Below are 16,031 nucleotides of genomic sequence, written 5' to 3' on the forward strand. Positions count from 1 at the left end.
CTATGAGTTATGTACTTGTTTTCATCATTATAAGATGATAAAATAAACAGACAGCTGTCGAAATAAACCCCCAGTCTGTGATAACTCAAGGGAGTTGAACCAAAGTGGACCTTGTGTTTATTTTATCTAGGACTTTGTGCTCACTATTCATTCCTGCCACATGAGGGCAGTATCTGATCAAAGTTTTGTGAAGGTAAATATGCAGAACTTGTCAAACGCTCACCCTGATGGGCAAAAACATACTATAAGGCCACCAGAAATGTTTCCACATTTCCACATCATCATTTAACAAAACAACTGTTGTACCTTTGTTGCTGTTTGTGTTGTGTGTGTGTGTGTGTGTGTGTGTGTCTGTATCCACCACTGCTAAAAAAGATAGAATATATAAAAGACAGAATATATATATATATATATAATGTGTATATATATACATACATACATACATACATACACACACGTGTGTGTATATATATATATATATATATATATATATATATATATATATACATACATACATACATACATACACTCTAAATATATTAAATTATGAATTATATTCAATTATATTAGTTTATGATGAAATATTTCAGAAATACACATACAAATACTCAGACGTACAAATACTAATGGCACAAGCTTATGTAGTTTAATATTTTATTTGGTAATACTGTATATTTATCCGTCAAGTGAACGTCCACATGGGAATTACACAAAGCATCAAAGACATGCATAGTCTGGTTCTTCTACCACAACTTTTATCATGTGGTTCAGACACTAGGTCTCACATTCCTGCTCTTTTCAGCAAATCATAAAAGAGAAAGACAAAGACTGGTAAAAATAACACAATGATCATATAAATCAAAGCTAATAACACATTAAAAAAGTAGAAACTTGGAAACAAAATCATTTAACTTACGCCATTAAAGTTCAATAACAATTAATACAAAGCAGTTTAAGTAGTTATAGTTCGATGCATATTAAACATTAACCTTGTAGATTTATATAGCCTATTCGTAAGAGTTCAAGCTTGTTTATGACAATGCTTCTGGTATGAAGAAAGAAGTGAGGATATTGAAACAAAAATCTTAATTTAAATCACACTTGAGCAAAAAAAAAAAAAAAAAAAAAAAAAAAAAAAAAGCTTCGTACATTTATGCTGGAACACTGACAGCCAAAATATAAAGGCATGAATTGAACCCATAAGAATGCTCCCTTTGTCAATACAAATGATCTCTGTGTTGATTTTATACAATGATTGTGATGCGTTATATCGTCCAAATCGATCAACACTTTTATTGTTGCTTTCGTCAGTTCAACAGCGGTCTGTCTTCTCCCTCTCTCTCTTTTTCTCTCAAACACTATGACCACATCAGGCCACATGGTTCACCCTGACGAAGCGCCTAGCAACTAGTATTCAAACGCCTCACCCTCAGTCAATCACGTGACTTGGCAACGCCCAATCAGGGGACAGTTGCAACAACCCAACTCTGTGCCTTCCTCTCAAGCTGCCAATAAACTCCTGAGTTTATTGACATCACAGAAGGAAGGAACCTTGCTCTTTGCTTCCGCTTTCTCAGAGCATGCTATAGGCCTGTGTCTTTGCATGCCAATCCAATCAGCCTTGTTTTACTCTAGGATAAAACGAAGGGTCTTCCCATTACCATGGCAACTAAAGTCTTACATACCACTTCGGGTATATAATCTAATTACACATAAAAGAACAATACGGAAGGTAAAAGAGCTCACTAGGATCTTAGATAACTGATGCTGTAATGCTTAAAGCTAAAGCATTTGCAAAACAAATAACGAAAGCATTGAAAATGAGAGTTACAAAAAAAGAGGAGACAGTCCTCTTGGTTTTGTCTTTAAAAAGTGCAACAAGTTTAAATAGTATCATCACTGAACTATTAACGGAGGAATAAATGCATAAATCTGACTCATCATGGGTGTTTGAGACAAATTTAAGGTTCGGAAAGGTAAACAAACATACTGACAAAACAAATGAGGGATGTTTGATTCATAAATGTGCTTAAAAGTCGAATTAGAGAGGAATTTATCGTATATTGCTAACTAATTATGAACAATAGAACTGTTGTCAGAATGATAGATGTTAACTTTGTTATTCCTTCATTTTTGTATATACGAAGGATGCGCCATGAAACGACGGTGAAAAGCGGTGGAGGTGAAATGAACAACAGCTTCATATACAACAGTTCAACATTCTGAAATTTGGTCAGCAGCACAATTTTGTTTCCATCACAAATTAATGTCTAACGACATTGACTTTGGTCTTTAATTTTCGTTTTTTTTTTTTTTCCCAAACCCCAGCTGTCTTAAGTTCTTTCCAGGTCCCTGCACATCTTTGAACTATCTGGGAAGTCCTGCCTCACCATTTATCTGAGTGGACCAATTGGCATGGCTTTGGGAAATTACACTACCATCAAAAGTAATACTTTCACTACCACCCCATGTGGATTTAGACCAGAATACCAGAAATTGAAAATGCGAAATGAGCTGAGAGACTGCAGTTTTGGGAGATTGTAGAGAATGTTCAGTCCTTTTTGCAGAGAGAAATCTAAGCGCTGTTTTGGGGGGCAGAAAGTGCTCTCGTTTTAAAGATTGTCCCTCACACGATGCCTTAGGTGGGGTTGTTACTTTCGCTCCATTCTATCTCATGTTGCGATATCTAATGAAGACTGTACACTAATCTAGCCTTAAGACGTTTCAATTTCAATTTGGTAAAGTTTTGTCTTTATGTCGATATTAACTTACACCTTATCTATGATATTTGTAAGAATCTCAGATTGGGTGATGTGGAGAGGGAGAGAGAGATACTTTAAGGGTCTTCTACGTCCAGAAACTCTTTCTTGGGTGGTGCGGCTCCACGGTACCAGGCACAGGAGCCGTCTCCTCTCTTGATGCAGGCGTAGTGGTCGGACTGGCGGCCGTGAATTATCTTCTCCGTCACCCAATCTGTCCACAGACATTCCTCTGGGGCGCTGATCTCGCATGGGAAGGTCGCACAGCGTGTGATCTGGGAGCAGCAAAAACAATGTTTGGTAACAGGGTGTGATACTGATAGTTTTTGTTTAACCAAAGTATGTTAGGTTGGCTTTGAGTTACTTAAATAGGCAAATGCTAAATATAAGCTACATTTTATTAATAAATATTAGCTACAGTAGGTCGGTGCTTACTGACTCAACTCGAGTCTCTATAAGTGTGTTTTAGCATACTTCTGTGATATTCTACACAATTTTGTAGTATAAATAGTGCAAGTAGTACGTTAACACTACGAGTACCCAGATGATGTACTAAAGCTAAAAGCAATGCATCAGGTGTGTTAAAAACATTTTTTCCCCCTAATATACATGAAATGTTACTGTAAGTGTATAACTTGTTTTTTGTTTGCCAGGTGAAAATCCAAAACTTGATCGCTTCAACAAGCCCAACAAGCTGGAAGATTTGAGGTATCATTTGTGCCTATACAGCGCAGAACAAGTTACACCTATTTCATCAAACTTAACTCAAGTGTAACTCAAGGTATAAAAGTTTAAAAAGGTTTGAAGGTTTATTCACCGCATTGATGGATGGATGGATACAATAGATGGATGGATGGAGTGATAGATACAGTAGATGGATGGATGGATACAATAGATGGATGGATGGATGGATGGAGTGATAGATACAATGGATGGAGTAATAGATACAATGGATGGATGGATGGATGGATGATGGAGTGATAGATACAACTGATGGATGGATGGATGGATGGATGGAGTGATAGATACAACTGATGGATGGATGATGGAGTGATAGATACAACTGATGGATGATGGATGGAGTGATAGATACAATGGATGGATGAATGGATGGATGGACAAATGGATGGAGTGATGGATGGAGTGATAGATGCAATAGATGGATGGATGGATGGATGGATGGAGTGAGTGAGTGATACGATGGATGGATGGATGGAGTGATAGATTAAATGGATGGATGGATGGATGGATGGATGGAGTGATAGATACAATAGATGGATGACGGATGGATGGATACAATAGATGGATGGATGGACAAATGAATGGATGGATGGAGTGATAGATACAATAGATGGATGGATGGAGTGATAGATACAATAGATGGATGAATGGAGTGATAGATACAATGGATGGATGTATGGATGGAGTGATAGATACAATGGATGGATGGATGGATGGAGTAATAGATACGATGGATGGATGGATGGATGGATGAGTGAGTGATAGATACGATGGATGGAGTGATAGATACAATAGATGGATGGATGGATGGAGTAATAGATACAATAGATGGATGGATGGATGGATGGATGGATGGAGTAAAAGATACGATGGATGGATGGATGGAGTAATAGATACGATGGATGGATGGATGGATGGATGGATGGATGAGTGAGTGATAGATACGATGGATGGAGTAATAGAAACGATGGATGGATGGAGTAATAGATACAATAGATGGATGGATGGATGGATGGATGGATGGATGGAGTAATAGATAGGATGGATGGATGTATGGATGGATGGATGAGTGAGTGATAGATACGATGGATGGATGGAGTGATCGATACAATAGATGGATGAATGGAGTGATAGATATAATAGATGGATGGATGGATGGAGTGATAGATATAATGGATGGATGGATGGATGGAGTGATAGATACAATAGATGGATGAATGGAGTGATAGATATAGTAGATGGATGGATGGATGGATGGAGTGATAGATACAATAGATGGATGGATGGATGGATGGATGGATGGACAAATGAATGGATGGAGCGATAGATCCTTCAAATCCAATAATTGAATTGGATTCTTAATCTAGATAATTCAAAATCCAGTTCAACTTCCTTTGGGTCGTGACCAATTCAATTCAGTTTAAACCCATGAATTGAAACCCAGCCAGATTTCTGCACAAGCCTGGTTCACAGCAATGATTATCATGTGTCCACAGCAGTAATATACTCACTTTGCAGTCACACCCCATCTGGTAGCGCTGACTGAGGCTCTTCTTCTGGGTGGCACTCATGGATTCCCAGGGCATGATGAGATCACACAGAGTCACGTGCATCTTGCCGTTGGCCTCCGCCTTGCCTGGAAAAACAATGTGCAGACAAAACAATCTGAACCAACATCTGATAGTCACGAGCACGGCGAGGCTCAACAGACAAAATAACAGCACACAAGGACAAGATAACAAGCTGCCACGTTTACCAAATGTTGTTTTGTTCAGGAATAAACTGTACCCCTCTGTTAGTCATCTATTGTGCTCTACCAAGCTCTAGAGGTCATTGAAGAGTCAAAGCTGGGATCTGGTGAAAAACACTACATGAAAAAGCTTGTGAACCCTGACAGTGGACCGCGGACTTCACAGAATGGGAGGGAACTTACAATGACATAAACAACCTCAAGATGGTTTCTATTTTTGCTCAAAGCAAAGGTCTCTAAAAGTCTGCTCTGGTTACAACCTGAAACCTGGGTAGTTTCTACTGTGTGTGGAGAAGAGAATGTGTGCCTTGAAAACACAACCTCAGCAGTTACTCCACACTACAGGATCAGCTCTCTCATTATTTTACCTCCCCTCCTCCTCTAAAACTTTGGCTTTAAAGGCAATTGCTACCCTCCACAGACCTCTGCCTTGTCAACTCTGTAATTTGGGCTCTGCTGGAATGGTCTGAGATGGGGAAACCAGAAGTTGTCTGTTCATCTTTTGACGTTCTTTTATATTCTGTTTTTTCCCTTCAGAGTTGCCTGCTCAGCAAGTTCATTAGAGAGAAGAGGAGTGTATTGAAACCCAGCTGTAAATTCAGCACATTGTACATTACTAAGTCACGGCTTGTAAACTTCTGTCCTGTTTGAAAAAGGATCATCTTGAGTGGAGCATGTGCCAAGTGGCAAGTGCTTTGCTGTGAAGGCTGTAACCAATAGCGTTGTGTGGTTAAACTGTACATTTATTTGACCAAAAAACAACAGCTGCAGAGAAATGACAAGCTTTTACCTGAGATGAGGTACTCCTTTTTGCCACTAGTATCCAAATTCGTCACCCCACACACTGCAGATGAGGGCGCGGTGAAGATCACGTCAATGTGGTGGTCTGGGCCTTTGAACATCTGAAAGAGAACAACAGATCCTTGTTTAATTCAATGCAAGACATTTTCATGTAGGTTAGATTTGAAAGACAGCTGTCATCTTCATCCCTCACCTTGATCTGCTTAATCTCATATTGGATCCGCTTGATAGGGTTCCCATAAATATCATTCCCAGAATCCACTTCTTTTTTTCCAACCACCTTGGCCCTGATTACTGCAGCGAAAAGATAATGAAAAGGTTAATTTCATGAATTAATAATTGTATGGATTATTCGTATTAATACGCACAGGAGAACATCTCGTGCCTATTTCACAACATGTGCATATGCACATGAATTTGTTCTTAACCTAATTAATGAACACTAATGAATCATCCTCAAAAACAGAACAAACTAAATAAACATCTTTAATACAGACTGAGATTATATACCTGTGAGCTCTGTGTACACGCGCATATGTCTTTATGCAGAGGAACTTCTTTTACTATATATATCTGTAAAAAAAATTGTTGTTCCAACTTAAAAAGAGTAAGTGTTCAAGCTGCCTTAAAATGTTAAGTTTAATCAACTTGAAATGTGAAGTTCTCTTAGGGTAGGCAATTTCGGAGAGGCCAGCAATAGCAAGCTAGCTTTGAAACATTAGATCCCACCCTCCCTTTACAGTGCTCTCTCCAAAGCCACGCCTCCTCAAAAACACATGAACGAGTACAGCCAGAGCATAAAATGTCTCAAAGCACAAAACATTACAATAATACTGAACATAAACAACTTTCAGAGATCTTACACCACCTGGCTGCTGCAGATTCATTATGGCGTTGATACTGTTGCCAGAGAAATGCATAAATCTGATTCTGAGGACGTGAACAGCTCGTCACGGAATTACGGTAATGAAATGGCGTGAACACAGCATAAGCTTGTTGTTTTGGTTCAGGAGGAACTGTAAAAGGCGGCTGCTGTTTGTTTGTGGCGCTCGGTGACTGTCTGTCTACAACTCTGCATCGCCTTATTGAACGCGCTGATGACGTGTGATGTCTGCGTGAGCAGGGTGCGCGGAGGTATGGAAATACATTATGTTGACAGGCAGGAAAGACATTCTGTCATTGCATTTGGACCGTATGCAGTGATTGGATGAACATTTTTTGGCCTTGAGACTTCCACAGAAGATATACATACATTTGATCATATTTAGACCACTTCTATTATTGATTACTGTAAGGATGTGAAAAGAGTTTCAACCAGAATAACAAAAAGTGTTTATGAATAAAAATGCCTACCCTACCTTTAACAGAAAACGAGAATATTTTTTTTGTAAAATTTTGAATACATTTTTGTATGAAACTTTATGAACCATGATTTGTTTGTGAAATTGTTTGTTTACACACAAATTCATGCATATGCAGTTAGTGAATGAGACCCAATCATTTCACAATGTTAAGTCCATTAAATGTGTAAAATATAACTTTAATGGGTTAGTTCACCCAAAAATGAAAATTCTGTCATTAATTACTCACCCTCATGTCGTTCCACACCCGTAAGACCTGTGTACATCTTTGGAACACAAATTAAGATATTTTTGATAAAATCCGATGGCTCAGTGAGGCCTCCATTGCCAGCAAGATAATTAACACTTTTAGATTCTCAGAAATTTACTAAAGACATTTAAAACAGTCCATGTGACTACAGTGGTTCAACCTTAATGTTATGAAGTGACGAGAATACTTTTTGTGTGGCAAAAAAACAAAATAACGACTTTATTCAACAATATCTAGTGATGGGCGATTTCAAAACACTGCTTCATGAAGCTTCGAAGCTTTACAAATCTTTTGTTTCGAATCAGTGGTTCGGAGCGTGTATTAAACTGCCAAAGTGACGTGAACCATTGAAATTTCAAAACGTTTCGAAACATTTATGATGTAACGAAGCCTCGTTTACTGAAATCACGTGACTTTGGCAGTTTGATACGCGCTTCGAACCACTGATTCGAAACAAAAGATTCGTAAAGCTTCGAAGCTTTATGAAGCAGTGTTTTGAAATCGCCCATCACTAGATATTGTTGAATAAAGTCGTTATTTAGTTTTTTTGCCGCACAAAAAGTATTCTTGTCGCTTCATAACATTAAGGTCGAACCTCTGTAGTCATATGAACTGTTTTATATATGTCTTTAGTACATTTCTGGGCATCTGAAAGTGTCTTGATGTCAGTGCAGGCCTTACTGTGCCATCGGATTTTATCAAAAATATCTTAATTTGTGTTCTGAAGATGAACAAAGGTCCTACAGGTGTGAAACGACATGAGGGTGAGTAATTAATGACAGAATTTTTATTTTTGGGTGAACTAACCCTTTAACAGAGACATTATAAGGGGAGAAGACTTGATTAAACTTGTATAAAAATGAATGGAAGAAATTGTAGTGTTCATTATTGCAAAAGTTTCAAAAATATATTTGATTCCTTATTTGAAATGTTATTTTTCAAACTGTTTCATAGAATTCTGTTTTTCTCCATGTAAGCGGATGGAGCTGGACTTGCATGACTGAAAATAGCTGCCTGGGGGTGTTTCCAAGATGGTAGCCGAGTGAACTGACTTGCCTTATGCTGCCTTCACGTGCTAATGGAATTATCGTAAACACAAGTTTCCTATTTAGAAATTGGACATGAACGCCCTCTCAAGTCATAATTACAACTGGGATACTGAGGTAATTTTGATACCCGAGTTTCCTAGTTGGACGTGCCATAAACTTTAAACATGGCAGAAAGGAGAACGATTGCTGCTGTGACTGGTTTTCTTTATTCATTTTTTCCACAACAGCTACATCGCCTTGTCTTGTCATTAAAATAGTGCATATTTACATATATGAATAACCATTTGAAGCATAATGTATGTTTTATACAGAGTGAAAATAGCATGTGTTTGACAAAAAATCCAGAATCGTCTAGATATCTAGATAGTGCGGTGAATGTTTATATGATTATGGACGCTGCATTTTATTCAAAATTAAATATCTTTAATACATTTTGGCTAATTTCCCCAAGAAATAGGCAAGAATAAACCTGGTGTCCTCCATGATTCCTATTCTTTCCAACAACAAAGCACTTGAACAAGACACTCAACTCGTAATCACAACTTCAGAAGTGGGAAATTTCCAATAGCACGTGAAGGCAGTATTAATCCATTTGTGTCAGGATTACATGAATCATTTCCATTAGTGTAGCATTACTGAAACTAAGCAGGGGGTTTCCAGCATGCTTTGTGTAGGAGTGAAAGTGTATAAATTTTAAAACTAAGTGTTATTTTAATGATACTGAGGAAAAGTTTTCATTATGTTGGTGTTTTTGGGTTACCATTGTGGTGCTTTTGCTTAGGTCGGTAAAAAACTGCAGTTAGCATGCACTATTGCTAGCTAAACTTTAACTTCAAGAGATTCTGTTGGGTTAGTCTGACATGTGTCATATTATTGTTTTACTCAATTCGGTTAGACTTCCATTCCCGTGTCAGTTTACGGTTTAATTTAATGTTAAGAAAACCCATTTCCAAAGTCTGAAACCACTGTCAACAACTAAAATAAGTTCAGCCAAAGAATAATTTTTTTGAGTGTGGAATCTTCTCAATGTTTTTCCACCGCCACTTGGACTCAGTAAAATATACAAGCTACAGCAAAAGGTCTGTAGAATTTCTGCCGTGTCATCATGAAAAGATGAAAAGGCACATGACTCTTGTACCGTACTTTCTCCATGCCACCTCTCATCTGAGGCCTTGTCTAAACACCATGGAGAGATCTCTCTCATATAAAGAGAGTCATGCCCCCAAACCCAAATCCCATTTCCTGCAAGTTGAGCGTTTGCAGCTGTCCAGCTTTTCTGTAGCTCTCTTTGTCAGGTCAGCCAACATGAGGCAGAGACGCCTCTCCTAGAGAAGCTGACACATGACAACCTTGCGCTGACTCATTCATTCTCTTGCCTTTTATACTCACCCTTATTTTTCCTTAATCGTTTTTAAATGGCTGTTATTTTTTCACTAAAGTACTGCACGGAAACATATCATGGAACTTCAGAGGACAAAAATAAGAATCTCTACCACTTAGCGAAACCCCTTACTCTCTACAACTCCTCAAACAGACAGCTTTACTTTGACAGAGCTGCAAACCTTCTAACATAAACTGTGTATCACATATAAACAAACTTTGCTGCTTAAACTAGTGAAGCACATTTTTAAACAATGATTTCATACTTTATTGTTTGTGAAAAGCTCTAATATTTTATATTTTACAGATCTTTGTAGACCTACTGAGATTTCAAGGAGAGGTCTACGAATGGATTGTACATTTATAGATTTAAGGCCCATTTACACCAAAATTGATAACTATTTAGATAACTATAATGATAACATATTAGTGTCCACATCAACGCATGATGATGTTCTGTTTGTTATACAGTAAGTGCCACTTTAAATGCTCAAGATTGGCTGATTGGCTCTTAGTGTTTTTGTTATTCATCAGCTGAAAAAAAAAAAAAAAAAATCACATTTAAAGTAATTCCAACAGTATCGTTCCTCTGGGCCGTTATCTTTATAGTTGTGATGTGGACAAAATCGTCAGTCTAAGGGCCCAAAACAATACTGGACCTTATTGACTTTTAACACTGATCAAAATGTCTTTTTTTGAGCTACATAGAAAGTCATACCGGTTTGGAACGATGTGAGGGTGAGAAATAATAACAGAATTTTCTATTATGGGTGAACTATCCCTTTAAGCCACACCAAAAAATGTATAGTGTTTGCATGTATTTGTAAAAGATTATGTATGCAATCAACAGCTATTATTGCAAATCACTGACAAGGTAATTAGGTAATTCTGAAAGGGTGTATTTTGCAATAATAACCAGATGAATATGCATTTTCCCTTCTTATTCTATGCCTGCTTACCAAATAGGTAAATAAATTAACATGAAATATTGATATTATAAGTATTAAAGGGTTAGTTCAGCCAAAAATGAAATTTCTGTCATTAATTACTCACCCTCATGTCATTCCACACCCGTAAGACCTTCGTTCATCTTCGGAACACAAATTAAGATATTTTTGATGAAATCCGAGGGTATCTGAACCAGACATCACTGCACCTTTGGAGGTCCAAAAAGGTAGTAAAAACATGGTTAAAATAGTCAACGTGACTGCAGTGGTTCAACCTTAATGTTATGAAGTGAACATTAAGGTTGCGCAAAAACAAAACAAAACAAAAATAACGACTTTATTCATCGATTTGAACCGCTGCCATACGTAGTTGACGTAATGAATTCGGTACAGGCTTCCTTGTTTACGTCTGAAAGCCGACTCAGTATTGGCCGAAGCGGAACACGTGAGCCGCACGACGCATGCATGTGATGCATGATGTCGGCGTTCAGATGTAAACAAGGAAGCCTGCACTGAGTTCACTACGTCAACTACGTATGACAGCGGTTCAAATCGTTGTATAAAGTCGTTATTTTTGTTTTGTTTTTGCACACAAAATTTATTCTCGTCGCTTCATAACATTAAGGTTGAACCACTGTAGACCTGTGAATATTTTAACCATGTTTTTTTCTACCTTTCTGGACCTGAAAAGGTGCAATGACGTTGCTGCTTATGGCTGGTTCAGATACCCTCGGATTTCATCAAAAATATCTTAATTTGTGTTCCGAAGATGAACGAATGCCTTACAAGTGTGGAACGACATGAGGGTGAGTAATTAAAGACAGAAATTTCATTTTTGGGTGAACTAACTCTTTAATGAGTATATAACTACCACAGTATAAGATATTGGTTGCCTTGGACAATGGCCAGTTTAGCAGTCATTATTAGTGTTGTCAAAAGTACCGGTACTTTGGTACCAAGTCGGTACTGAAATTTTGAAAATGTGACGATACCAGCATTTCTGTAGTACCGGTAGTACCGAGAATCCGGGTGTATTCGGTACCCACTGATAGGGCTGTGCCAGTATTTACTTGAATATGACACGAGTGAAGCACAAATCTTTGTTTACAAAAGACATAATGTGACATCGCAGCCATGGAAACAATTTGGTTCATGCCGTATGAGAGAGGTACGAGAGTCCATAAATTTAAGCTTTGTATTGTTTTGCGAATCACGATCTGGTCACCCGATTAGCAGAGAATTTAACAATATTCCATTAGCCTAGTTATTCCACTGAACATGGAATCTGTTTCTTTTCCCAAATCTTCACTCACGAAGGGGATTATAAACGTTTCTTTCTTTCGTTCGCATTTAGGCCTAAAGGCTATTCGCATTCTTTACTGTTGTAAAGTAAAAAAAACACCGTAGGACAGAAACCTTTTTGCTTGCACGTCAGTTTCTATTTAACACAATTTGTGCTTGTTATTAGACTTTATAAGGCGCGTCAAGTTTATTTGTATAGCGCTTTTCACACACGCTGGTCATTTTTACTTTCGCTTTCCCTGGCAGCGCTAAATCAAATATAGCCTGAATGTGTGAAGATAAAACTCGCTCTTCACACCTTTTACAACAAGTGTCAGTTGCTTGTAACATCAGGAGATAACATGAAGATATTATTAAAGAGAAATGGTCTCTTTCCTGCTCGTGTCCCACATCCCTCTCAAAGGGCAGAGCGGTAGGCTATATGACGCATCTTTGTGTAGAAATAAAAAAACGAATGTTTTTTTTTCTTTTAAATAATATTTAACTTTCTTATTATTTAGGTTACCATTATTTACCGATAGTTATTTCATAGTTTTACAGGCTGTAGTGTGTCGTTTCATTGAAGGAATAGCTAAAATAAACACGCACGTCTGTTACAAAATGGATGTTTGAGCATTTTTTTTTTTTTTTTATATTTCAAAATTTATTTCATTGAGGTATATGTACACACACAAACATACACACACGCTCCAAATATTTATATGTATGATTACCATATTTAATATGTTTTTAAAATAGGCTAGTTAAATAAAATAGTAAAATAGTTCCAACAGATTTTGCTGTGGTACCGAAATTGGTACCGAGAACCGTAAAATTTTTATGGTATTGGTACCAACTACTGGAATTTTGGTACCGTGACAACACTAGTCATTATACAAAAAATATCTGACTGCAGAATGCTGTGATTTGACCAATTAGATTCAAGTATTCAAGAACTGTATACTATATAACAAACTATCAAACCAAGTGCCATTTATTTTAAAGAAATATAGCACATACACAGACTTCAAGCAAAACATTTAAAAGAAGTTTGTTTGGTTTTTACAATATAGAACAATAGATATTCTGTTCAAGCATTTAGACACTTACTAGTTGTTAAATGTTAGTGGAAGTCTTTATATATTTATGATTTTATGTAAGTTTTGTGAAAATATTATTCATAATTCTGATGTACATGACATTGATCTAATTTCTATTTAATCCAAATATGAAACACATGTTACCAATGGGCTGTGAAATGTACTGCTTATGAGTTACCGCTATAAAATGGTGTTGTTGTTGTTGTTGTTATTGTTTACCTGTTGGTCTTGTCTACATTTGCCTAGTAAACCAATGAGGAAGCAATTACAGGCTAATGTTGCCTTCGGGGCTAAACTTGTCTCAGTAAACTGTTGGATCACATCGCTGCTTGGAAAACTGTTTGCTAAGTTGTCCAGATATATACTGGAAGTAACACTTTTTGCAATGTATTCACACAAAAATAACCAGTCCTTTCCATGTCCACAGTGTACATAGCCATTTGGTGACCTAAAATGAGGAGCAGTGTCAATATGCAACATTTATTTGTGTTGGCAGTGCCTCTGGCAAGAACAAGAAAGGGGAACAGATATTTTAAGTTTCTGGGGTATTTCGTGTGAATGTCACATTGCACAAAATCAACCAACTTCACAGAGTTCTGTTAGCCTTTATTAATGTAAGCGATGACCCAACACAGTTCCAAACCCATATTTAATGTAATATGTGTTTAATTTTCTTTTGTTCACAGCTTTCTTGGATGAGGGCACGTCACACAACCTGTCCATGTTGGCATCTGCGTGATGTGAATGGCTTCTACCAACCCTGCTGGAAAGACCAGCATGAATTTGTCTGTTATGCAAGTTAGTGCAGGTTTGGTGCTGGTCTAGATGGTAGACAATCATAACTATGCTGTTTACCATCAAAACTTCCTGATCAAGTTAGTCCTGTTGGTTAAGAGAGTTAAGAAGCCTGGTGGGGATGCCAGCATATGCATATACACAACATACTCTGGTCTTTTTTAGCAATGATTGCAGATACTACAAATACTGAAAATATTCCAAACTCTTTTTATTTAAACCTTTCAAATATATGACAATTTTTCATCAAACTGAATTGAGAAAAATGTTTCACGTCTTCCACCAAAATGGTAAACAGCTGTTTTAAGCATTGATAATAATCAGAAATGTATCTTGAGCTGCAAATCAGCATATTAGAATGATTTATGAAGACTGGGGTAATGATGTTACAGGAATAAATTAGAATTTAAAATATATTTAAATAGAAAACAGTTATTTAAAATTGTAATAATATTTTACAATATGTTTTTACTGTAATTTGATCAAATTAATGAGGTCTGGGTGACCAGCAGCCCCAAACCTTTGAATGGTAGTGTACATATTTAGAATTCAGAATAAATATAAAGTATTTGATTAAAATGAATTAAAACAATGAATATTTAAATCTCAGAAAACAAAACAACTTTTGAGCATTACATTCACTTTAGCATTAACTGAACACATTTTACTTAATATGCAAAGATAAGCATATTTAAATTTGTTTAAATATTACTTTTGCAAGAAATTGTTTTTGAGTGATTTAAAGAGTTTGATTGGGCATACAACCTTAACATCAGTAATAAAAGATACAGTAAGCATTTTCATCTCCCTTTTAAAAGGCAAAGCCCATTTATTTTTGATATCCTAACTATACACAATTACATTGTTAGTTGCACTTTATTATTTACATTTATCAGTTTTATTCCCTCTACTGTCTGCATCTCTTTCAGAACAGATGTGAATCAGCGACCCATTTTTGAGCAAATTCTACTCCTGTTCAGTGATTGGAAATACACCCAAAGAGAGCTTTTGAGTGTCTGAAAGCTGTCCCGTTGACTGAACCCAGGAAAAACAAAAACAGCTCTAAAAAAGGAGAAAAATTTTACTGCGCACAGTTTCATGTTAATCAGCAGCAGATGAAAATAAATCGAGACAGGTTCTCAAGTAGGCCTTCATCAGCAGCAGCTGTCTTGTAAAGCCGGCTTCCAATTACAACTGCTGAAGTTACGGCCTACCCAAAGCAATAACACCTCCTCTGCTTGAGTCAGAAAAAAACATATTCAGAAAACTGTTTAAAGAGGTCTGAAGCATTAACATACTAGCCAGGGCTGCTCCTCCTTAACCCCACCCTGTCCTTTCATAAACAGACAGTCTTTCCGTAGCATCGATTTGCTTTGCCAGCTGTTTGGATCGGTTGTGTATTTTGTTAGGACAGCTTGTTTTAATCGAGGTATGCTCAGGAACATTTCTGCAAAACTACTTATTCGAATGGAGCATGGTTTACATGGACAAACTGGATTTTACAAGTTGAATTAGACTCGCTGCTTAATCTCTCAGGGCTAATTGAGGTTAAAGGGATAGTTAAATTGAAAATTCTGTCATCATTTACTTACCCTTGTGTTATTCCAAACCTATATGACTTTTTGTTTACACTTTATTTTGATGGTCCACTTTAGACATTCTACTAACTATATGGTAACTTTGCAACTACATGTCAACTAACTCTCATTAGTGTATTAGCAGGTTGTAGTAGACTGTTAGGTTAGGTTTAGGTGTTAGTGTTCGGCTTAGCAGAATAAGTCGACATGTAGTTGCAAAGTTACTTATAGCAAAGAATA

General features: G+C 37.0%; 1 protein-coding gene across 1 annotated transcript in view; it reads right to left on the bottom strand.

Annotated features, from left to right (window-relative positions):
* Positions 1-637: 637 nt before the first annotated feature.
* timp2a (TIMP metallopeptidase inhibitor 2a) overlaps positions 638-16,031 on the bottom strand; it is a 29,466-nt gene continuing 14,072 nt past the window's right edge. The window contains exons 2-5 of the mRNA XM_051915481.1: positions 6,245-6,345; positions 6,041-6,152; positions 5,012-5,136; positions 638-3,034 (exon numbers count right to left, since the gene is read on the bottom strand). Coding sequence (XP_051771441.1) covers positions 2,837-3,034; positions 5,012-5,136; positions 6,041-6,152; positions 6,245-6,345 — 536 coding nt within the window. The 3' untranslated portion in view covers positions 638-2,836. The remainder of the gene's footprint in view (positions 3,035-5,011; positions 5,137-6,040; positions 6,153-6,244; positions 6,346-16,031) is intronic.

Source organism: Ctenopharyngodon idella, chromosome 12, assembly GCF_019924925.1.
Source record: "Ctenopharyngodon idella isolate HZGC_01 chromosome 12, HZGC01, whole genome shotgun sequence".
Lineage (NCBI taxonomy): Eukaryota > Metazoa > Chordata > Actinopteri > Cypriniformes > Xenocyprididae > Ctenopharyngodon > Ctenopharyngodon idella.